Source organism: Brachionichthys hirsutus, chromosome 19 (genome assembly GCF_040956055.1).
Source record: "Brachionichthys hirsutus isolate HB-005 chromosome 19, CSIRO-AGI_Bhir_v1, whole genome shotgun sequence".
Classification (NCBI taxonomy): Eukaryota; Metazoa; Chordata; class Actinopteri; order Lophiiformes; family Brachionichthyidae; genus Brachionichthys; species Brachionichthys hirsutus.
The window spans coordinates 3,116,074-3,136,854 of NC_090915.1; the positions used below are offsets into that span (position 1 = coordinate 3,116,074).

At 48.9% G+C, this 20,781-nt stretch overlaps 4 protein-coding genes and 1 non-coding gene across 6 annotated transcripts; 2 read left to right on the forward strand and 3 right to left on the reverse strand.

Annotated features, from left to right (window-relative positions):
* Positions 1 to 4,472: 4,472 nt before the first annotated feature.
* hexb (hexosaminidase B (beta polypeptide)) lies at positions 4,473 to 9,437 on the forward strand. 2 transcript variants are annotated; one of them, XM_068753083.1, is made up of 14 exons: positions 4,473 to 4,756; positions 4,828 to 4,970; positions 5,126 to 5,191; positions 5,578 to 5,624; positions 5,716 to 5,826; positions 5,921 to 6,022; positions 6,109 to 6,241; positions 6,329 to 6,509; positions 6,587 to 6,673; positions 6,783 to 6,855; positions 7,259 to 7,433; positions 8,657 to 8,747; positions 8,840 to 8,944; positions 9,051 to 9,437. In XM_068753083.1, the coding sequence occupies exons 1-14, from the start codon at positions 4,491 to 4,493 to the stop codon at positions 9,112 to 9,114; spliced, it is 1,644 nt and encodes a 547-aa protein (XP_068609184.1). In that variant the 5' UTR covers positions 4,473 to 4,490; the 3' UTR covers positions 9,115 to 9,437. The 2 variants fall into 2 exon arrangements, with proteins under 2 accessions (XP_068609184.1, XP_068609183.1); XM_068753082.1 differs by lacking the exon at positions 7,259 to 7,433 and adding an exon at positions 7,938 to 8,118.
* A 15-nt stretch (positions 9,438 to 9,452) lies between these two features.
* gfm2 (GTP dependent ribosome recycling factor mitochondrial 2) lies at positions 9,453 to 13,750 on the reverse strand. Its single transcript, XM_068753146.1, has 20 exons — positions 13,742 to 13,750; positions 13,602 to 13,674; positions 13,409 to 13,454; positions 13,234 to 13,331; positions 13,035 to 13,160; positions 12,867 to 12,955; positions 12,688 to 12,776; positions 12,541 to 12,601; positions 12,048 to 12,242; positions 11,881 to 11,961; positions 11,633 to 11,781; positions 11,368 to 11,508; positions 11,183 to 11,282; positions 10,927 to 11,101; positions 10,773 to 10,849; positions 10,560 to 10,698; positions 10,287 to 10,472; positions 10,094 to 10,209; positions 9,812 to 9,994; positions 9,453 to 9,736 (listed from the first exon to the last, which is right to left on the reverse strand). The coding sequence occupies exons 1-20, from the start codon at positions 13,748 to 13,750 to the stop codon at positions 9,608 to 9,610; spliced, it is 2,262 nt and encodes a 753-aa protein (XP_068609247.1). The 3' UTR covers positions 9,453 to 9,607.
* Positions 13,751 to 14,286: 536 nt separating this feature from the next.
* nsa2 (NSA2 ribosome biogenesis homolog (S. cerevisiae)) lies at positions 14,287 to 16,541 on the forward strand. Its single transcript, XM_068752801.1, has 6 exons — positions 14,287 to 14,426; positions 15,021 to 15,208; positions 15,303 to 15,453; positions 15,541 to 15,720; positions 15,864 to 16,056; positions 16,243 to 16,541. Exons 1-6 carry the CDS (start codon positions 14,424 to 14,426, stop codon positions 16,308 to 16,310), a joined length of 783 nt encoding a protein of 260 aa, XP_068608902.1. The 5' UTR covers positions 14,287 to 14,423; the 3' UTR covers positions 16,311 to 16,541.
* A 484-nt stretch (positions 16,542 to 17,025) lies between these two features.
* trnag-gcc (transfer RNA glycine (anticodon GCC)) lies at positions 17,026 to 17,096 on the reverse strand. The gene has a single exon. It is a non-coding gene; the product is annotated as a tRNA-Gly (tRNA).
* A 245-nt stretch (positions 17,097 to 17,341) lies between these two features.
* Positions 17,342 to 20,121, reverse strand: tor1 (torsin family 1). Its single transcript, XM_068752892.1, has 5 exons — positions 19,920 to 20,121; positions 18,778 to 19,043; positions 18,508 to 18,683; positions 18,184 to 18,311; positions 17,342 to 18,113 (listed from the first exon to the last, which is right to left on the reverse strand). The coding sequence occupies exons 1-5, from the start codon at positions 20,119 to 20,121 to the stop codon at positions 17,869 to 17,871; spliced, it is 1,017 nt and encodes a 338-aa protein (XP_068608993.1). The 3' UTR covers positions 17,342 to 17,868.
* Between the last annotated feature and the right edge of the window lie 660 nt (positions 20,122 to 20,781).

A 20,781-nucleotide genomic window follows, 5' to 3' on the forward strand; every position in this document is an offset into this window, starting at 1 on the left:
AAATCATATTTCATAGCGATAAAAGGAGGACGGATATCATTTGTCACCATTTGATGAAACACAAAACCAATGGCAACCTTGGTGAAGCCGGATTTATTGCATTCCAGCACTGGTAAAACTCCCAACTTTGCCCGTGGCCTCTCTGCAACTGGAATATTCCCACCTGTGTGTAACGTCAGACACACATCGTTTATATTATTTCTGTTGTTTTTCAATACTCCCTAATCATAAATACAACTTCACACTATTAGCTGTAAGCAATGTTAAAATATTTACGCATATCCCCAAACTGAAATGCGTAAACACAGATTAGCGGCCAAATCAGATTACTGCAACCTGCTATAAACATCCCAATCTGATTACCGCTTTAATCCGGTTACTGACGGTAAACAAATTAGTTTATATGTAAACATCCTCAAACAAATCCTACCGTGAGATGTAAAAAAAAAAAAAAATTGCTGTTTTTTTTTTAAACCAAGTCCTGTTTGTGATTTTCTTCCAGATTAATTTTAATACACAGAAATGTCCTTTATTTTACTTTCATGGGGGTAAAAATCACAAATCCCACAATCAATCCGAAGAAAAGACGATTAGTCATGGAAATAAATGGCAGCCCTGCGTGATTTCCTTCAACCTGTGGTGAAAGTCGGGTGAGATTAATCAGATTAGACACTGTTCACGCAGCAACATAAAGGTTGTTTACCTTCCACTGTGAATGTAATCTCACTCAACCATCAAATGTGTTTCATAATAACCACCTGAACGACAGGAAAAGGCGGATTTCATTCATTTTAAGGGTAAAACAAAAAAACAGGAGGATCCTTGCAAACAAACTCTTTCACTCCAATTAATTTCATTCATCATTAATGAAATAAAATTTAATCACAGCCCTGAAGCAACGACTCCTCGTTAATTCTTTGTTCTGTTTGTGCGCGTGCACGCCAAAAATTCCCTGAGAGGATCCTCCGCCAGCGGCGTCCTGGTCCAAGGCCGGATGTCTCACGCACGCACACGCACACACCTCACTGCCCCACAGAAAACAGATCCACGGCGCGCATAGCCGCGCACAATAAAACGAGGCATGCGCATCCAGACTCTGGACTCCATCATGGCTGCAGCCTGTTCTCAAAATCATTGCCAGGTGTTCCCGGTCAGCCACGGGAAGAGGAATGAGAGGGAGAGACTTCAAAAGTAAACACCGGGATTACGTGGGCCGGCTCCGGGGGGGGGGGGGGGGTCCAAAAGCAAAGCTTATTCTACAAGACCCGTTTACAGCACGGAGCCAGCGTGCGCTTTAAGCTCTTCGTCTGTCTCCAAACAGCGACGGGAAGAGAAGAGGAGAGAAGCATCCACACCTGATGTCGCCTTGAAAACACGCGCGAGTGCGCGCGAGGCGGGGGGGCGGCACAAAGAACCGGGACGAGATCCCCGGTATTAAAAGGAACGAGATCCGATACGGACCCGATCAGCGGGTGTCAACGAGACGCGTTCCGGTGCGTCGGTCGGGTTTCTGCTGCGCTTTGTCTGCGTCGAACCGGAGTTCTTCCATCATCAGGCGATCAGTCGGTCATCAAACTGTGTGAATGATCACCGGGACCCCCCCCCCAAATAAAACGTACCTCTTTGGGTGAAAGCAGGAGTTCAATCGTGTCCGTCCTATCCCTCGAACATGCCACTTCTGAAAGAGCCACGGTGCGCGCCTTTGCGCTCGGGAGCCCGAACAACTCCTCGGCTATTTCCGAAAGGATCCGTTTTTTCCCGCAGTTAGCGCGCAACACCGACCAGGATCTGAAAGGCGTGGATAAACGCGCGTGTTTTTATTAATCGTGGGGGATTAAAACGAGGTTTTCAGAGAGGTTCCTGCTGCGCAGCTGCTCCGCTCCAGAGTGACGCTCCTGCGCCCGAGCGCAGAGTCTTCTCTCAATGGGTGTGTTTACAATGAGAGAGCGAGGAGAGGGGGGGCGGCAGGAAATGAAGTGAGATAATGCTTTGAACTCCCCCCCCCCCCCCCCCCCACGCTGATAGAAACCCACGATCCCTGGAAACTTTAGGGTTTAACCGCCTGAGGGACTTTTATTTTGGTGGAATTCTTAATTGTAACGCCATCCTGGACATCTTTCTGAATGTGTGATAAAAAAAAAGATTTGGTATTATTTCTCTAAAAGGTTACTGGATTTAAATAAAAACTGCATTTCACTCCAGTATGTTGTTCAGAGGAACAAATTGCACTTTGACATTCACATATTTGTCAGTCTGCAGAGGTTAAGGTAAGAAGAAAAAAAAAAGTGCTTATTCTGCCTCTACATGGGAGTAATCTATTACTCTGTGACAGATACAACAATGCCAGGGGCAGTTCTCCTTCAGATCAAAAGCGATTTAGTTTAAAGGTGGTTTCGTCCAGTGGTTCCAAACATAAGGCACGGACGGGTGACCTTCGGGGGTCACGAGACAAAATGAACGGATACCAGACAAAATAAAGAATCCCTGCAAAATAAACCCAAGCGGAATTTGGGGTATTTTTTGTGCTCTTCGCTTTTATATCCAAATATCGGATCATTTATGCTCATTGGGATTCAAGCATTTATTTTAAATTCAGAGTTTATGGGAGAAATCTTTAGAAATCAAATTTGTAAAGCAATCAAAGTCTTCAAAAGGTTAAGAACAAGTGGTAAAAAGGAATACAAGCATATACTTATAATGCAGTTGTTGTTTTTTTACTTTAGAAAATGATCTGAAGACCATGGGCCAAACATCAGACACAGCAAATTTGGCCTCAACTGCCCAAATCCAGCCCCCCCCCAAAGAAAACTTAAGGTATGTGTGTCATGATTTTGTAGAGTAATAACTCTTACAAACTGCTGTAACATTTGGAAATACTACAAGGATTGGCTGGAACACAGAAAACTATACCGCTGGATTCCTCCGACACAGTGTCATCCATCAGGATTATAAAGGCATTGGGTTGTTTTTTTTTTTTTATCCGGGGTAGCTGGGAACGGGAAGTCCAATTTTACCCCCGGACGTCTTGTGTGAGTCACATCCGTGGTCCGTGGTCCTCCATCTGCGGTCTGTTGTGGTCCCTGTGCTTTTTGGCTGTGACTGGACTCCAATTATTCCATTTGTTTTCATTGTGATGAGAGTCTGTTACGTAATCCCGTCCTGTTTCTCTTCTCATTGGCTGTTTTTGATAAGGATTAATCATGAGGTTGAAACAGAACATTGTTACTCAGAGAAGTTTGGAGAAAAAAAAAATGTTCTAGAGAAAAACTGCTTTGGCAGCAACAGCTTCTTAAATATGACAAGAGAGACACCTGGTGGACAAGAATATATTGACCCAAAGGCTTCCTTCCTTCCTTTCTCCCTCATTGTTTGTTTTCTCATTTACCATTCCTGTATTTTTAAAATAGCTCTACTTAATGCACATTTTTCACTTCCTTACCTATCACTACTTTATGTCTGTGCATTTGCTAATTTAATTTTTTTTTAAATCCATGCAAGTTGTTTCAGTCTGTTCTATATTTACTTTTGCATTTGTTTGAGGTTGCTTTTGTATTTATTTAATACTTCATTAAGGGTTGTTTTTTGTAAGAATTGTGATTATTTCACATGTGCAGACATGTGACTAAAACATGAGTGCATGTTAAGACTTCTTTTCGGCAGGTAATCCCTCTTCTAATGGGCAAAATATTCCGGATTACTGAAGCACTAACTAAACATTTACTTGGTTGAAAACTAAAGATCTTTGGACCCGAGAAAATAAAGGTGACATGTCAAAGAAAAGTCCTAAAATGACAATCAATGAAAATTAGTATACTGCTCTCGCCTGCGGTGACGTCACACGGTTGAACTTATTCCACCTTTTCTGACCTAACCTGTTTCTGAGAATGTGGAGCGTATTTTAATTTAAAGTTAGTTTAGTCCAACGGGTCCAAATATAAGAGATAGTAAAACTGGTTCCTTAAAAGGACTTTATTGCCTCACAATCTGTTGTGTAGCTGTTTACAGCCCTCGTAAACGTCACGTGGAACCAGGAAGTGGGTACAAAAACATCACATTTATCATGTGACATACATTTCCATCGCGGTCGGCGCTAGGACCTGGGGCATGGGGACGCTCTGATGACGTTCCAGACTGCAATTGGCTATAGGTATGTGTTGACGGAAGCTAAACTTCCGCCAGCCTCTTAATGACGCCGCTTACGCCCAGCCTGTTCGTCACCCTGCCGTGTAACTGGAAAATATATCGATAGGTGTTTAAAGCAATAAAGAACCTCTCTGCCTCCGCCATAACTATCTATTGTCACCTGACGCACAGGTGACGCGGACTTTAACCAATCAAAAGTCATACCCGAATGTCGCATTCACGTGACTCTTGGTGTGTATCTCTGAACGGGATTGGTTTCCGAGCACAGGAAGTCCCGCCCACCCTTTCCGATATAAAAACTGACTGTTCCCGTTAACCGAGTCGTCTGATCTGCGTCTCCCGTCGCCATGGTCGCGTTTCTCCGGTGGGCCGTGCTGTTCGTGCCGCTGTGCCACGCCGTCAGGCTGCACCACAATCTGTACTGTGACGCGGGGGAGGTCGACATTCGGCGCCCCCCCCAGCCGTCCCGGTTCGGCTCCCCGTGGCCCCTCCCGCAGCACATGAAGTTAAGCACCGACACGTTCCAGCTGAGCGGCGGCGGCTTCGCGATCGTCGACGCCGAGGAGTCTTCCGCCCGTTCGGACTGCAGCATCCTGCAGGACGCGTACCGGAGGTAAGACCGTTCCGTTCGGTGTTGCGTTCAGGGACCCGCAAATAAAAAACGGCGCCTTTCTCTTCGGACAGGTGTTATCTACACATGTTTGGCAGCGACGTTGGAAAGCACGCCAGGACAACCGGATCCCCGGTGCTGACCGAGCTGCAGGTGTGGATCTCGTCACCTGACCCAGAATGCGACGGTTACCCGACGGTGACGTCCGACGAGTCATGTGAGTCATCTTTCAAGGGGGGGGGGGGGGGGTTCAAAGGAATACAACAACCTGGGGTGAAGGGGACAACTTTAAAATCAAATCTTCCTAAAAAGTAAAAATGGAATCTACTTTTTGCTCTGAGGGTTTGAATTTGTCGCCGTTTGTGTCCACAGATGAACTTTTTGTGAGTCTGCCGAACGCCGTCCTCAAAGCGGCGACGGTCTGGGGGGCCCTTCACGGTAGGACGATCTCCGCTCCACACATCTCAAATTGAAAACACTTCACTTGAAAAATGCGTAATCCCGGACGAACCTGTTCCGCTGGAACCTCCATACAGGGACGTGCATATTTTGGACGTTCCAGGTGTGGGTGTGTGTGTGTGTGTGTGTGTGGGGGGGGGGTGTCGACTTTCAACCTGTGTGACCCGTGACTGTTCGATTTTTCTACCGCGCTCGTCTTTTGTGTTGTCTGTTTACGAGGTGTTTTTACAACATACCGGAAAGCGTCTCTTTCTACTCGTGTGTGCGTGCGTGTGTGTGTGTGTGTGTGTGTGTGTGTGTGTGCGTGCACGTTCCCCCCCGAACACGACGAAGTGTTTGTTTCGTTAATTTCTATCGTTTCGTAGGTCTGGAAACGTTCAGCCAGTTGGTGCGTGAAGACGAATCTGGAATCGTAAGAGACCGCCGGTTCCCGTTTCATCCAGGCGGAGGATATTTAATATTTAACGTCTCGGGATGATTTTAAGTTTCCGTCTCTTCTACAGAAATGCATCAACGAGACGATAATCCAAGACTTCCCCAGGTTCGCGTATCGAGGCGTCTTGCTGGACACCTCTCGGCACTTCCTGCCCGTCCGCTCCATCCTCACCACTCTGGTCCGACAATAAGATGGCGTTCATTCCCCGTCTTTAATTCGGCTTTTAGCTAATCGTTTGTTGTTGTTGTTGTTGTTTTGCTCCGTGCAAACAGGAAGCGATGGCGATGAACAAGTTCAACGTTTTCCACTGGCACATTGTGGATGATACATCCTTCCCTTACATGAGCAGAACGTTCCCGGAGCTGAGTCGGAAGGTCAGTGGAACGGAACGCCGGGCGCCGTTCACGCCGAGACGCCGACGCCGCTACAGTCCTTGTCGTTGTCGTCGTCTCGTTCGCAGGGAGCGTATCATCCCTACACGCACGTGTACACGCCGGGCGAGGTGAAGCTGGTGATCGAGTTCGCCCGTCTGAGAGGCATCCGCGTCCTCCCGGAGTTCGACACGCCGGGACACACGCAGTCTTGGGGCAAAGGTCAGTCTTTTAAAAAGCCGCTGGAAGCATTCCTCACAGATACGTCTGATGTTTAAAGACGAGCGTCTCCCTTCCGTTCCCTCTCAGGCCAACCGGATCTGCTCACGCCCTGTTACTCCGGCGCCACGCCCTCCGGCACCTACGGACCGGTGAACCCCATCCTGAACTCCACATACGACTTCATGACGACGTTCTTCAAGGAGATCAGCGAGGTGTTCCCGGATGCCTACATCCACCTGGGGGGTGACGAGGTGGACTTCACCTGCTGGTGAGGCCGTGTCCGGAAACGTCTTCTCCCGATGCAGCGTTGGAAGATCTTAATGCCGCTGCTGACTTGCCCCGCAGGAAGTCTAACCCGGACATCCAGAAGTTTATGGTTAAGCAAGGCTTCGGACAGGACTACAGCAAGCTGGAGTCCTATTACATCCAGAGGTGTGTTGTTCTTTCGTGTGTCCTTCGTGGTGTTTGCGGTAAGTGGAGGAAAGAAAAAGGAGAATTGCATTTAAAATAACATTTTTATTTTGCCTTTATGGAATCTCAGGCTCTTGGATATCGTCTCCTCCTTGAAAAAAGGTTACGTAATCTGGCAGGAGGTCTTTGACAACGGTGTTAAGGTAACTTCAGACATGTTGTCAATAAAGTTATTTCAGTGTTGGCCTTAAAGATGTGGGACGTGCTAACGGGTTAAATGGACTATTTCTTCTGCTTCGTTTACCACTTCTTGGTCTCATGTTTTTATTCTCTTTTCAAGGGAATAGTTTGACATTTTGAGGAATAAGCTAATTTGCTTTCCTGTCGGAACGGCGAGATCAATGCCACCGTCATACCTGACTGCTAAGGTGTCATCCCCTTATTGATAGCTTAGCTCTATAACCATCTTATATAGCCTAGTTACACGATTCCACCAATCGGTGTTCACACACACAAACACGGACCTTTTAGCGGTGGTAAACTAGAAAGCAAGTGAAGATGTTTCCCGATATGTCAACCTATTCTCTTGGTCTCTAACGGTTCCAGCTAAAACCAGATACCATAGTTCACGTGTGGATCGGCGGCGGCACTAACGAGGAGCTGGGCAATGTGACGTCGGCGGGGTACACCACCGTGCTCTCCGCCCCCTGGTACCTAGATTACATTAGCTATGGACAGGACTGGCAAAAGTACTACAAGGTTGAGCCGCTCAACTTCAATGGTCAGTTTTTAATCAAATGGCTTCTTCCCATTAATCCATTTAAATAAAAAAAAATTGGTGCTTTAACCCTGTGCCTTTTGGCACACTTATTTAAAAAAAAAGAAAAATCACATTGAATTTTGGGTTGAGCTCAACAGGCTTACATGTCAATGCTGCACAGTTGTGACGAGGCTGGAGGGTCGGCTAACAGAGGGAGGTGACCTTTATGACCTTGAGGGTGGAGGAACACATACAGATGACTTTAAGTAAAAAGAACATGTGTATATATATATATATTGAGAGCGCTTTCTGCAGTTACTCACAACCGTGACAGCGCCACCTACAGGCCATTAAGTGCCGTTGATTGTTTCCAGTTGAACGAGCAACTCGCCTGCAAATTTTGCTTTTCAGATTCCCAAACGCTTCTATGAAATGTTGGGGAAAAAACCAAGTCAGGAACAGTGAGAACGGGCCGGCTCACCCCAGTTACTCACTTGCTTACACTCGCATGCCTCTGCTGTGTAGATGAAACCAGACACGATTATCCATGCTTGGAAGGGAAACCCGGAGGAATTCAAGAATGAGATGGCTAAAGTGACAGCAGCAGGTTTGAAGGCCCTTCTGTCCAGTCCGTGGTACCTGAACCGTATCTCCACCGGCCAGGACTGGTTAGCCCATTACAAGGCCGACCCGCAGGACTTTAATGGTTTGTCTACATGATTGCTTGCATGGCACTGGGAATGCTGATTTGCTGTTGTGTGTATATATTTCTTTTATCTTGGCTGGCACGAGATTCTATTTGTACCTACGCCGATGAGGTTGTGTTTTCTGCCGGCGTTTGGTCCGTCTGTTTTGCAACATAACTGAAAAAGTTAGACGGATCTTGATGCCATTTTCAGGAAATGTTGGGACTCTGTGTGGATTAGATTTTGGCGATGATCCGGAAAGATTCTGGATCATTGATTATTTGACCGATGTTTATGGACGACAATCTTTGGTATTGGGAGACCGAGGTGCTCGGCGGAGGTCTGCGCTCCGAGTGCTTTTCTAGTTTCCTCGCGTTGTTGGTCTGACTTTTGATTATCTGCGGCGACCTTTGACCCGGATCGGTCCCTTCTGTGCAGATGTGTGTGAGCCTGTTGAACGAACAGCTTAATATTTCACCAATGCAATCGGTTCATTGAATCTTCAATCATCTCAAGTCTTCGTCCGCGTCGTCTGATCAAACGTCCGTGTAAAAACAGGAACCGCGCAGCAGAAGAAGCTCGTGGTTGGCGGCGAAGCCTGCATGTGGGGGGAATATGTGGACGGCACCAACCTGACGCCCAGACTCTGGTACTGTGATTACATTCCATCTATCCACCTATCGTGAACTTTGACACGTCACATGACTTGACTCTCCCCCTCCCCGGCTGATCCGCTCCCAGGCCTCGCGCCAGCGCCGTGGCGGAGCGGCTGTGGAGCGCCGTGGACGTCACGGACCCGGACGACGCCTTCGACAGACTGTCGGCGCACCGCTGCCGCATGGTGGGGTAAGCATCGGAAGCACGTTTTCCCATCACCTGAAGAACACCCGTCGGGTACGATTGTTTAAAATAAAACACCCCCCCCCCCCCACACACTCTTTTCATATCTAAGGCGCGGGATTGCAGCCGAGCCGCTGTTCAGCAGCTACTGTCCCAAAGAGTTCAGGGGAGCCTGAGAACAAGGAACGCTGGAGGTGGGAGGAGTTCCTCAAGATGGAATCTACATCTCAAATCTGATCAAAACCGTTGGGAGAGATTTTTTTTAAGTGCAATCAAGCAAAATGGCTCCAGGGTGGGAGCAACAATCAGGATCGATGGATTCGCAGTTTCACAACCTTGGAATTTTTCTCGCTGCAACATGAAACAAGTTTCTGCACACAAATCGGTGCCTTTGCACAAGTGCCGCGATTTTGGCACACACTTTTTAACCCAATTCCGTGAATGCACTCTGTTTCTTAAATGTTTATACATATGAATAAATAAAAACAATTCCTCTTTAGTTGCTTTTCTGGTTTTTACAACGAAAACAAGGTTTACGGAATACCAAAGCCGGATCGGAAGCGTTGCTGGATTTCATCTGTTTGTTCCGGCCAAGCTCATTGGTCCAGTCTCAGAGTCCTGGAAACCGCTTCCTGAGGCGGGAAGCTGCCGGTCCCAAGCAGAACCGGATCACGGCAGACCAGACAGGCTCTTAAGGAGGCTGTTCTGGTCCTGGCGGGTCATGGCCTCATAGGTGTCCAGCTCCAGGGTGAAGGTGGCGTTGCCCGAGGTCAGAGTTCGCAGGACGGTGGAATAGCCCTTCAGAAGGAGACGGGTGTGAATGCTAAAGCGTTTCCAGGGCGAGCCAGGAGGAACTGATCGGTTCGCTCTCACCATCATCTCGGCCAGCGGCACGCTGGCGAGCAGAACCTTGTTGCCGTGGCGACTCTGAATATCCCTGACGAAGCCGCGTCTTTGAGCCAAGTCGCCAAGCACGGCGCCGAGCTGCTGCTCCTCCATGGTCACCTCCAGAGACATCAGCGGCTCCAGGATCAGGCCGCCTGCACGCCTCAGCGCCTGCGTCCAAAGAGGCACGGAGGTGTGTGTGTGTGCGTGTGTGTGCGTGCGTGCGCGTGTTTCCAGTAGTTAGAAACCAACCGGGGAAGCCACGCCTACCTTTAGCATGCAGCGCGACACGCAGGCAGACACCATGGTGGGAGATGTTCCTGGCTCGGCGGCGACATTCCGGATCAGTGTGGACACGCCCAGTAAAGGATAACCAATCACTGGCCCTGAGGGAGGAAGCAGGCCGGCGTTCAGCGCTCCCGGTCGCCGGGTCGCCGCCCTAACGGGTTTCCGTGAGTGATACCTTGAAGCGACGCGCTGCCCACGCCGTTCTCCACGGCCTGTTTCATTTCGGCCGACAGCTGCCCCTCCAGCTCCTCCGTGAAAGTGAATTTGCACGAAGCGACGGCGGAGAAGATTTCCGCCGGCCCTACAGCCAGTTCCACCGTCGCTACATGTCGCCTGTCCCCGACGGTGCGGTCCAGAGTATCTACGGCACAAGACGGAAGGATTATTCGCTGTAAAAGGGGCGGAGCTGGGAATTCTACCCCACTTCAGCCAGAAAGCCGAGCCGGACCTGAAGCGGAGGCCCCGCGGAGGACGCTCTCCCTGTAAGCCACCTGCAGAGGTCCGAGGTGAGTCTCGATGCCGTACTCTCTTCTGATTCGATCGTGGATGATCTCGATGTGCAGCTCTCCCATCCCGCACAAAATCGTCTGAAGCGCAAAGAGACGCGGAACCTTTACTCGCCGCAAACACAGGAAGTGCCGTCTGAGTGCGGCGCCGTTACCTGGCCGGACTCCGGGTCGACCCTGACTGTGAGGCTGGGGTCTTCCCTCTGGAGGCAGCTGAGCGCCTTCTCCAGATCTATCAGGAAAAAAATCAAAAGGATTTAAAAAGTCCTCCAAGCCGGCTGGACCGAAGCGACGACCAGTGTCGCGTACCGGCCTGCTTGGCCATAGTAGGCGGTTCTATGGTGCAGAAGAAAACCGGAGCAGGGACCTCGACCCCCGAGAGGACCACGCTGGCGTTCCGCCCCGACCCGCCGTCACTCCGGGCCAATCGGGCCGCAGCTTCGGCGGAAGCCTTCGATGAAACGATCGTGTCCCCGGTGACGGTCTGAGAAAATGGGAAAAAAACTCGAACGAACGTTCATTCTGGAGGCGAACTTCACGAGGAAGACGCTGCGTGACGCTCCACCTGCTTCAGTCCCACGGTCAGCGCGATGTTTCCCGCCGTGATCGAGGGGATTTCCACGTGCTGGTCGGCGAACGGAACCAGCAGCCGGCTGATCCTCTGACTGCACACGACACGGACGGAGCAGACTTAGACGCGGCGTTCTCATGGCTGGCCGGCAGGTCGGAGCTCACGCCGGGGCGACATACGTGGCGTCCCTGTTGATGTTGTGGACGGCGGCCTGTGGCTTCAGGGTGCCGGAGTAAACCCTGAGGAACACCAGAGGACCGCGCTGCTTGTCGTGGACGACCTTGAAGGCCAGCGCACAAAGGTCACCGTTGTACCAGCGCCTGCGGGGCGGTTGGAAAAACGGTGAATTCAGGACAAAGAGGCGGAGTTTATTTTCAGGAGCGTTTTGCTTTCTTTTGGAAAAACAAATCTAAAAACGACACAAAGGAAAATGAATCCACTCACACCAGGTCTTGGCGCCGTTCGTCGGGGGCGGGCAGGTAGGCGGTGACGGCATCCAGGAGAGGCTGAACGCCTTTGTTCCTCAGAGAGCTTCCGCAGAGAACCGGAACGGCTTTACGGGCCAGAGTCACCCGCCGCACCGCCGCCTGCAGCTGGGGGGGGGGGGGGACACACACACACACACACACACGGGCGCAGTGTTCACGCCTTTACGTCGCGCCGTCGTGGCACCGTGCTGGCGCGGCACTCACTTCGACCGCCGGGACGGCGCTAAAGCTGTCGCTGAAATCAGTCAGCAGCACTTCGGCAAACTCGTCGTCCAAATCGGCGACCTGCGCTTCCGGGAATAGAATCATCAACTGAAGAGGACGACTCGGAACGTCTTCGGACCGCAGATCCGAACGTGCGTGTCAGAAACCTGCTCGATCAGCGCGGCCCTCGCCTCGTCGACCTCCTGCAGGAGCTCCGGCTCGTCCAGCTGGTCCAGAGGTTTGCTCTCGAAGGCTCGTCCGTCGCCCCCGAACAATCCCGGGGATCCCTCTTCCCACGTCAGCTTCTGGCGGGTTAGCAAGTCGACCACGCCCGAGAAGCTTTTTCCACTGCCGACAGGAACCTAAGAAGCGGGAGGACACAGTTGGAATGTGAATGTACTGGATAAACTAACCTATATTTTTAGATTTGCCCTAATGAAAATGGGAGTGCACTTTGGGTTTGGGCCTCCTGTACCACTTAATATTAGAGACAGAGATTTCTAACAAGCGTCGTCCAATTGTTAAAGGTTTGTTTTCACGGTTAAGGAATCTAAAAATATAGATCAAACAAATGTCGGGCCATTATTTTTGAGATGCTTGGCGGAGGTCTGTGCTCTCCGGGTGCTTTGCTAGTTATCCTCTGTTTTTCTGAACTCCTACCTGCAAGAGAACCGGGTTGCATTTCAACTTCTGTCTGATGCTCTCAATGGAAAAACTTAAGCTGGGTGAAAAAAAAAAGAGATTTTTATTCAAGATATTTTTTTTCTTAAATGCAATAAATATGCGCGAGGATGTTTCAGGACTCACTTTGCTGCCGGCTTATCCATTTTATTGAGGAAGCAAACGCAGGGGACAAGATGCTTCTCTGCTTGTCGCCACACAGTCAGCGTCTGAGCCTGTCGACGTTTCCAAGGCAACGCAGACGTTTGAGTTCAGGATGCACAAAATCTCACCGTCGGAATGAGCAAAAGGCCCGAAAGTCTCACCTCGACTCCGGCGGACGCGTCGAAAACGGCGACGGCTCCGTCGAGAACGCGCAGCGCCCGCTCGACCTCCAGAGTGAAGTCGACGTGTCCTGCAAATCACACACAGTCGTAGCTGCTTGGCTCCTCCCTCCACCGATGGGGCGTGTCCGGCGAGGACGCCGTTCCTACCTGGGGTGTCGATGAGGTTTATTCTGTAACTTCTCCAATCGAACGTGACTGCTGCCGACTGAATGGTGATGCCACGCTCCCGCTCCTGAGCCATGTAATCTGTGACCGTATCGCCGTCGTCCACGTCTGAAAGCAGCCAAAACCGCACAGATAAACGACTTTGTAGGTATAGATAAAGGTTTACCGCTGCGCGACGCACCTCCGAGCGCTCGGGTGTAGCCGGAGTAATAAAGCATCCGTTCGGTGGTTGTCGTCTTTCCTGCGTCGATGTGGGCCATGATGCCGATGTTTCGGATCCTGCACAGAGCGCAGGTTTCACACGCAGAACCCCGGGAATACGGATGAATCAGAGGAACGGAGGCGCGGCTCCTTACTTGGATATGTCCGGATTGGCCACGCTCCGCAACGACTTCACATCATCTGTGAGAAGAAACGCAAAGGATGAAAGGATGAAAGGATCATCCTGCGTCGGCAAAGATGCGATGCCGTCAATGCTCTTACTGAAGAGAAGAGCAGAGCAGAGCGATTCTCCACCCTTCGGAAGAAATCTAATTAAATAGAACGCACCTGGGAGAAAGCTGTAGCGTCTGTTTGCATGACGCCTGTAGCAATGGCGCCCGGCGGAAAATAAATGCCTCCCCTGCGAACGACAGGAAGTCAGTGTGATGGACGCGACTCATCGCTTAGCATGGCGGATAATGTCTTACCCAAATCATCCTGCTTAGAGTCTGCTGCAGGGCTCTACCCTCAATGCACACGCTCAATGTCTGCTAACGCTCCGAAGCATCGCCATGGAGCGGCGTCACAGTCAAGAGAAGACGCAACAACGTCCGTCTGAAAACATGGCGATTAAATCAGCGGAACCTTGAAGGCAACACCAGGAGATACACGTAAAGATGCTCCAAATTAAAACACTAAAAAAGCCTACTAAAATCCTACAGTCCCCGTGTTGTCAAATGTCACACTGTGTTAATGTGCCACTCCAAAAGGCATCGTTAGGAAACAAAGCGTTGCGTGGTTTGGTTCCTGGCACGAACATTTCCTTAAATCTTTAGTTTCCGTCAAAACCTACAAATGTAAAGTTTTAACTATGCATACATATAATCCTCTATCCAAGATTGTGTCGATTTATGTGACGTAAAATAACTTATTTTGTGTTTAAATTGGTCCACTGTCACGGATAAGTTTTGTGATGTAGAAGCCGTCCCCATTTAACCGACGGACAACCCTCTGCGTCAGGATGACGTACTTCCTCTAAGCGTCGGCTTCGGGGGGGAAATAACATCAGAACGACCCCAGCCTCGAGTGAAAACGGAAAATAGGATCATCTTCTCGGAGTCTCTCCGCCCGAGACGTTTCTTCTGTAACGTTTGACTCCTTACACGCGAGATGGTAAGAAGACGCGCCTTTCTAGCAGCAGTGATCGACTTTAGTGGACACTTTAGCATGTTAGCATATCGTGCTAGAGTTAGCTGTAGTTCACATGTGGCGCTGTGACGTGCTGTTCACGGCTCGTGTGTTTACTTTTCTAACCATGCTAACTATAGACAGAGGATGTAATAAGTAAGTCAGTTCTAGCTAGCTGACCGCTACCGTAATTTATGAAATCATTTCAAGTTGCGATGCTTCTATTCGTACATGTCATATTTTATCTAGTGTAGGTTATATTCTCATTTGTTTTTATAGACATTACTGCCATTTGCTTTTTCCATCCGATTACACGAGTAATGGATGGATTTTAGGCCTCCAGTTAAAATGTATTTTCATCTTTAATTCGTCTGTGAAATATACGATTTGACAGGTTGCTAAGCGACAACTTCATATTGCAATTTCATTCAAACAACAATCAAAATTATTTAACAAGATGTCCTAAATTAGCATAGATTTGAAACATTGTCTTTGGCAAAATGATTAGTTATAAATAATTGTCCTTGTTACTTTGTGATCAACGTGAATAACGAGTTACGTTTGCTTGTTCTTTCAAAGCCTCAGAACGAGCACATCGAATTACACCGCAAGCGGCACGGCTACCGTCTTGACCACCATGAAAGGAAAAGGAAGAAGGAGAGCCGCGAGGCTCATGCGCGGTCTCACAAAGCCAGGAAGTTGATTGGTCTGAAGGCCAAACTGTACCACAAACAGAGACATGCGGAGAAGATCCAGATGAAGAAGACGTGAGTCTGTTCAGGGAGCAGCCGTCCTCGTCTCTAAAGCGCAACAAACCATCGCAACTTTGAGCGAAATGTTTCTTTACTTGTGTCTTTGCAGCATCAAAATGCACGAACAGAGAAAGACCAAGCAGAGGAATGACGATAAGACCCCAGAGGGAGCTGTGCCGGCCTACCTGTTGGACAGAGAGGGACAGTCTCGCGCGAAGGTCCTCTCCAATATGATCAAGCAGAAGAGGAAGGAGAAAGCAGTAAGTGTCGGCTGCCCGCCAGGTTCTGTGTGGAGAAAACATCTGGCAATTCGTGCCGAACTTCATTGAATCTGCTGTTTTCTCCAGGGAAAATGGGAGGTGCCGTTACCGAAGGTGCGCGCTCAAGGAGAGACGGAAGTGCTTAAAGTCATAAAAACGGGAAAGAGACAGAAGAAGGCATGGAAGAGGATGGTCACCAAAGTTTGCTTCGTCGGCGACGGCTTTACCCGAAAACCTCCGAAATATGAGCGTTTCGTCAGACCGATGGTGAGATCGCGTTTCATGTGTCGCATTTAATAAACAGCTTTTAAACAATTTTCAATCAACATTTTTTTTAGAATTTGCTTTGCATTTGATATTGAAGTTCACACTTCTGGTTTTTAAAACCTCCCCGCTTCATTCTGCTTCAGGGTTTGCGTTTTAAGAAGGCTCACGTCACGCATCCGGAGCTGAAGGCCACTTTCTGCCTCCCCATCCTGGGCGTGAAGAAGAACCCGTCTTCGCCCCTCTACACCGCCCTGGGCGTCATCACGAAAGGGACTGTCGTAGAGGTCAACGTCAGCGAGCTGGGCTTGGTCACGCAAGGAGGAAAGGTTATCTGGGGTGAGTGTCCATAAGAGGGTTTCGTTAGTGTGTCCTGCTTCTGTTTTCGGTTTGAGCGTTTAAGAATACACAGAAATATTACTGGATATAGCAGAGTTGAATAATCTTAATGTGGATAAATGTTTGTGGCACATTTCAGATGTGTGTATTCGTGTTACGTGTGACGATGTAACTTTTTTCCCACAGGTAAATACGCCCAGGTCACAAATAACCCAGAGAACGATGGCTGCATTAACGCAGTTCTGCTGGTATAACACTTGAGCTTTTTATACAAGCTGTGCTTGATCACTCTGACCCAACATGAGAAATGTTCACTACAACAATGAACACAAAGATGCAACAAGCAGCGGCCTTCAAGTCAGAGGAGTCGCCGACGCTGCACTTCGCCTCGCAACCATTTTTGTACCGTAAGGATGCTCACAGGAAAAGAGAATTGGCTGATTACTGTGTTAAAAGTGATTTAAATAAACGTGACCTTCATGTGATCTGTTGCTATTTTTTGGGAAGTACTACATCAAGCGTAGATCTAGTAACAATCCTGCATTGGTTCTGATTGAGTCTTGATTTATTTTTGTTCTTAACTGTCTCATTGTATTTGATGTCGTGGGACTCGTTGTTCCTCAGGGATAATAAATATATTGATATAGTAGTTTTTGCATAATCAGGGAAAATGCAAAAAATATCTGCCATTTACAAAGCAGCATATCTCCATCGCGAACAAACGCTTTGTTTTAGAAGTCGAAAAGTTATATATATATGGTCTTTGTGCACCAATAGGTGGCGCTGTGAGCTAATTTAAAGGCACTGAGAAGTTAGGGCGGGTCTACGATTTCTTATATTGCCAACGCGTTATCTGCGTTATTTTTACGTTATTTTATTCAGCGATACCAAAGTTTTGCGTGTGAAAAAAGTGCGGGAAAAAAAATTGTAGATTCAAAATTACGTTTTTGTAAGGCAGAAAAGGGAACTTGCATTGGCCGGGAATCGAACCCGGGCCTCCCGCGTGGCAGGCGAGAATTCTACCACTGAACCACCAATGCTAGGTACAACACGCAAATCCTGTAACCACGTCTTATTATTAACCCCTTTTTAACCCCTCCTTTACACTCAATCCTCTTGAAATATAAATTATGTTTAATCACTGGGTGAGTATTTAAATTGTTTTAACACCATGCTGCATTTTTCTGGTTAAAAACATTAAGTTTGGGTTAAAAAGAAAAAAGCAAGCGTTCATACAGTGTCCAGAGTCAGAATTAGAACACGAGGCACAAATATATACGGAAAAATTGTCAGTTTATTTCACATAAGAGAATCTTTTGGCAATTTTGCACGTGAAACTTGGAGATTACAAATATGTGCTAATGTCTTTAGTTAATTAATACACAAAAGTTTTATAAAGTATATTTGAAAGGCAAGCCACGTTTGACAGACTCTTATGTACAGACGACAGGCGAGTGAAATAACGCCGTAGATCTAAAATAACTATTGGGAAATTAAAAATAATTAAGGCGTGTGTTTCCAGAGCTCCGTACCCGCAGATGATGCATTAAAAAAGGAGAAACGCACAACGGTGACGCGAGCTGGCCGTTTAGAAGTTCCAGAGGGAGAGACAACACCGTCTCCCGGGGCGACGCAGAGACGAGATCCTTTCATGAGTTTCACCAGCTGCAACACCGGAGACCATCCTTCATTTTGGCCACAAGGTCCGAACCCTTCCTCCTCTCAGCTTCCTCTCTTCGATCATTAAGCTGAGAGTTTTATCATACAAAAAGTGCAAACAGCAACGGAAGCGTCCCGCTCACAGGACAGACGTTATGTGTAGTAGTCCAGCTTGCTCTCGATCCCCTTGCAGCCTTTGACGGCGAACACCCTCTCCGATTTGGGGAAGTAGATTACGTCTCTGGCCACCTGGTCGGCCACTTTCATGCCCGACGTGTTTCCTCGGGCTTTCATCTCGGCCAGGACGCATTGGACCACGTGCCGGTACTCCAGAGGCAGGAACGGGACGAAGAAGTCCACCAGGTTCTTGTCGATCAAGCTCGTGTGCCACAAGCCGCCTGCAGGAAGAAATGCCGTCAGACTAATCCCGCAGATTAAAGCCGTTTCTCGCAGCGACTCGTTTCTCACTTTTCTTGTTGTTGAACACAGACAGCGACAAATCCGTCTCCAGGTCTCTGAGCTCCATCTCTTCGCGATTCCGCCCGGCGGTCCAGAAATCCAGAGCCGTCTGTGTGATCCTCTCTCCTCCGGCGTTGCTTGGAAGGAAAATCAGGAGAAGGCGGCGACATTTCAGGATTGGCTTTTGGATTTGCAATCGTGGCCGCCGGACGGATCTCGCAAAACAAAATAATTTGCATCAAACTCGAAAGTTCACTTTTGCTCAAACCAGCAAGGGAAATCAAACATCAATAAAGGTTACATTCAAATAGCGGCACTGATTCCGCGCTTCACCTGAGGAAGATGAAGATGGCCTTCCGGTAGGAAATCCCATCCAGCTTGTCGTAGTAGTCCAGGTACGGCTTTATGCCGTCGATCAGGCCGGGGTGCATCTTGTCCATCTCGTCGAAGATGAACATGGAGCGAGCGCAGTTGGAGACGTTGCCTTTGATCCACTGCTGCAGCTGCGCCTGGAGAGAAACAGCATTTCATTTGGCGTCAGATGAAAGGCCGGCGCGTTTCAGATGAAAAGCATCCAGGCCCCTCCTCTTTTGCCCTTCGTACCTTGTAGGTTTCGATTTGCCCGGAATGAGGGAAGTGAAGCTCAGAGGTGAAAATGTGAACGAAGCTGCTGGCCATCCCCTCTCTGTAGATGCTTTCGCCGATCAGCTGGCTGACGAAGTTCTTCCCGGTGCCGGTCCAGCCGTGCAGCGAGAGCACCAGGGGCTTCTTCGGGTTCTCGTTGCTCATGAATCCGTTCACCGCTTTCAGGACGATGCGGGAGGCGATGTGTTGCCCGAACAGCTTGTTTTCCAGGTCGGCTTCGAGGCCTAAGGGGATGATTCATCAATCAAAAACTACAACAAAAACACCCCTCGCTGGATCTTTGATCGAAATTATTCTTGGGTTGAGTTCAAACATTGCAACAGGCACCGAACTGATCCACGCGAACACTGAACCAAGGACAGCTGTGCAGAAATAAACCGTTTGGAAATAGGTGTGTTCCTGTTTTTTTTAGGAGGTTTCAGCTTTTATGGCACAAAGGAATTTATTTCAGAGGTGAAATGACAAGTCGGGTAAAGATAACAGACCGACCCAATCGGCTCCAGAACTCAGATCCTCTGCAGTTTCAAGGCTTTGGGGACCAGCCGTTAAAAGGTCCAAACGGTAACGCGAAGAGTTTCTCACCCGTCGCATTGAAATCGATCCATCTCGGATCACAACTTTCATGCATGTAATTCCAGATCGTTCGTCCGAGCGTTGCGCCCAATCCAAAGACAAACGTCGCCGTGAAGGGATCGAACGCGCCGATCAGGACGCCGTTTGACGCTAAAACGTACAGCAGCAGATATTTGTTTGCAGCTTTCATCGTCGAAACTCCAGAAAATCCTTTAACATTGAACATTAAAGGAATTTATTCATTAAAACAATCACAAAACGTGTACAAAGAAAACAAAAACCGCACCGCGTTAGCGCGCATGCTAGCTAGCTCCTTTACGAATGGGAACTTCCTCATACGTCATCAACGCGCGACAAAACACTTTGCTACCTTCAACGCGACACGAGTGACAAGTTTAAAATCGATTGAAACTGTACAAATCGATACAGAACCCCCCCCCCCCCCGGCTAGCTTTACGAGGCTAACGTTAAAGCTAGCTCGCTACCGCGCGAAGAGAACCGAGTAACGGTCCGGCAGCAGCTTTTACCGGTCCGGTTGAACGAAATCCACTCGGAGCGGCAGCACTCGTTGAAGTAGTACAAGATGTTCTGGTAGCTGGCGAGAAACCCGGTGAGAGCCGCGGCCATGCCGACCGCGATGCTGGTGCTGATGGGCTCGATCGCCTCCGCGGCGGCGGAGCAGGCGAGCATCCCGAGGAGGAGGAGGAGGAGCCGCTTCCTCGTCTTCATCGCGCTCAAAGTGATGCCACAGCTGGACTGGCTGGAGTCAACAGAGGGGGGGCGCTGTGGGTACAAAGTACATCCGGGGCTCGTCAGAGTCCAAAGTTTGGGGTCACCTGGGGATAAATTCAGGTCGAGCCAAAACAAAAAGGTTGAAGATGTTTCAGCTCTCGTCCAATGACTGGAAGAGAAGACAAAAGAAAGGGCCAGCAAGACAAAGAGACTCATCATGAATGATGAGCATTCATCAGGTGAAGGGTGACCCTTTAATTTAAGACACCTGTGAGCTTATTGTGAGAATGAACCGCGCATTTGAGCGTGTAAATAGGATTTAACGGGAGTCTGGGATTCTCCCCGATCTTGGGAAAATGATTTGAATGAAACGAAAGGGGATAGGACGACCTCTAATCTCACTATAAACGGAGGGCGCCGCACCACAACCTGACCCCCAGCCCCTCCTCGCTGACCCCCAGCTCCTCCTCCTCACCCCCCCCCCCCAAACCCTGAAGAATCAAACCACATTCCTGTAGAGAAAGAAAAGAGAAAGATCAGAGAATGGATCTGGAGGAGAGAGTGAGAGAGAAGATGGATGTCACGTGATTGAAAGAAACAGAGGTTTTTATTTATTGGGTGTAATGCCGTTTATCAACACCAGGAGGGGCTGAAGCC

Bases quoted from the DNA above. Each gene is read 5' to 3' on its own strand.
- nsa2 (XM_068752801.1), top strand. The intron at 15,721-15,863 runs GTGAGATCGCGT...ATTCTGCTTCAG, and splicing joins AGCGTTTCGTCAGACCGATG to GGTTTGCGTTTTAAGAAGGC. The intron at 16,057-16,242 runs GTGAGTGTCCAT...TTTTTCCCACAG, and splicing joins AGGAGGAAAGGTTATCTGGG to GTAAATACGCCCAGGTCACA.
- tor1 (XM_068752892.1), bottom strand. From the start codon at position 20,121: ATGAAGACGAGGAAGCGGCTCCTCCTCCTCCTCCTCGGGATGCTCGCC. The intron at 19,044-19,919 runs GTAAAAGCTGCT...TCATCCCCTTAG, and splicing joins GATTTCGTTCAACCGGACCG to GCCTCGAAGCCGACCTGGAA. The intron at 18,114-18,183 runs GTGAGAAACGAG...TTCTTCCTGCAG, and splicing joins TGTGTTCAACAACAAGAAAA to GCGGCTTGTGGCACACGAGC.
- gfm2 (XM_068753146.1), bottom strand. The intron at 10,850-10,926 runs GTACGCGACACT...TTTTCCTGATAG, and splicing joins TACTATGGCCAAGCAGGCCG to ATCTGGAGAAGGCGCTCAGC. The intron at 9,995-10,093 runs GTAGGCGTGGCT...CTTTGGACGCAG, and splicing joins TGTCGCGCTGCATGCTAAAG to GCGCTGAGGCGTGCAGGCGG.
- hexb (XM_068753082.1), top strand. From the start codon at position 4,491: ATGGTCGCGTTTCTCCGGTGGGCCGTGCTGTTCGTGCCGCTGTGCCAC. The intron at 5,192-5,577 runs GTAGGACGATCT...ATCGTTTCGTAG, and splicing joins GGTCTGGGGGGCCCTTCACG to GTCTGGAAACGTTCAGCCAG. The intron at 8,748-8,839 runs GTACTGTGATTA...ATCCGCTCCCAG, and splicing joins AACCTGACGCCCAGACTCTG to GCCTCGCGCCAGCGCCGTGG.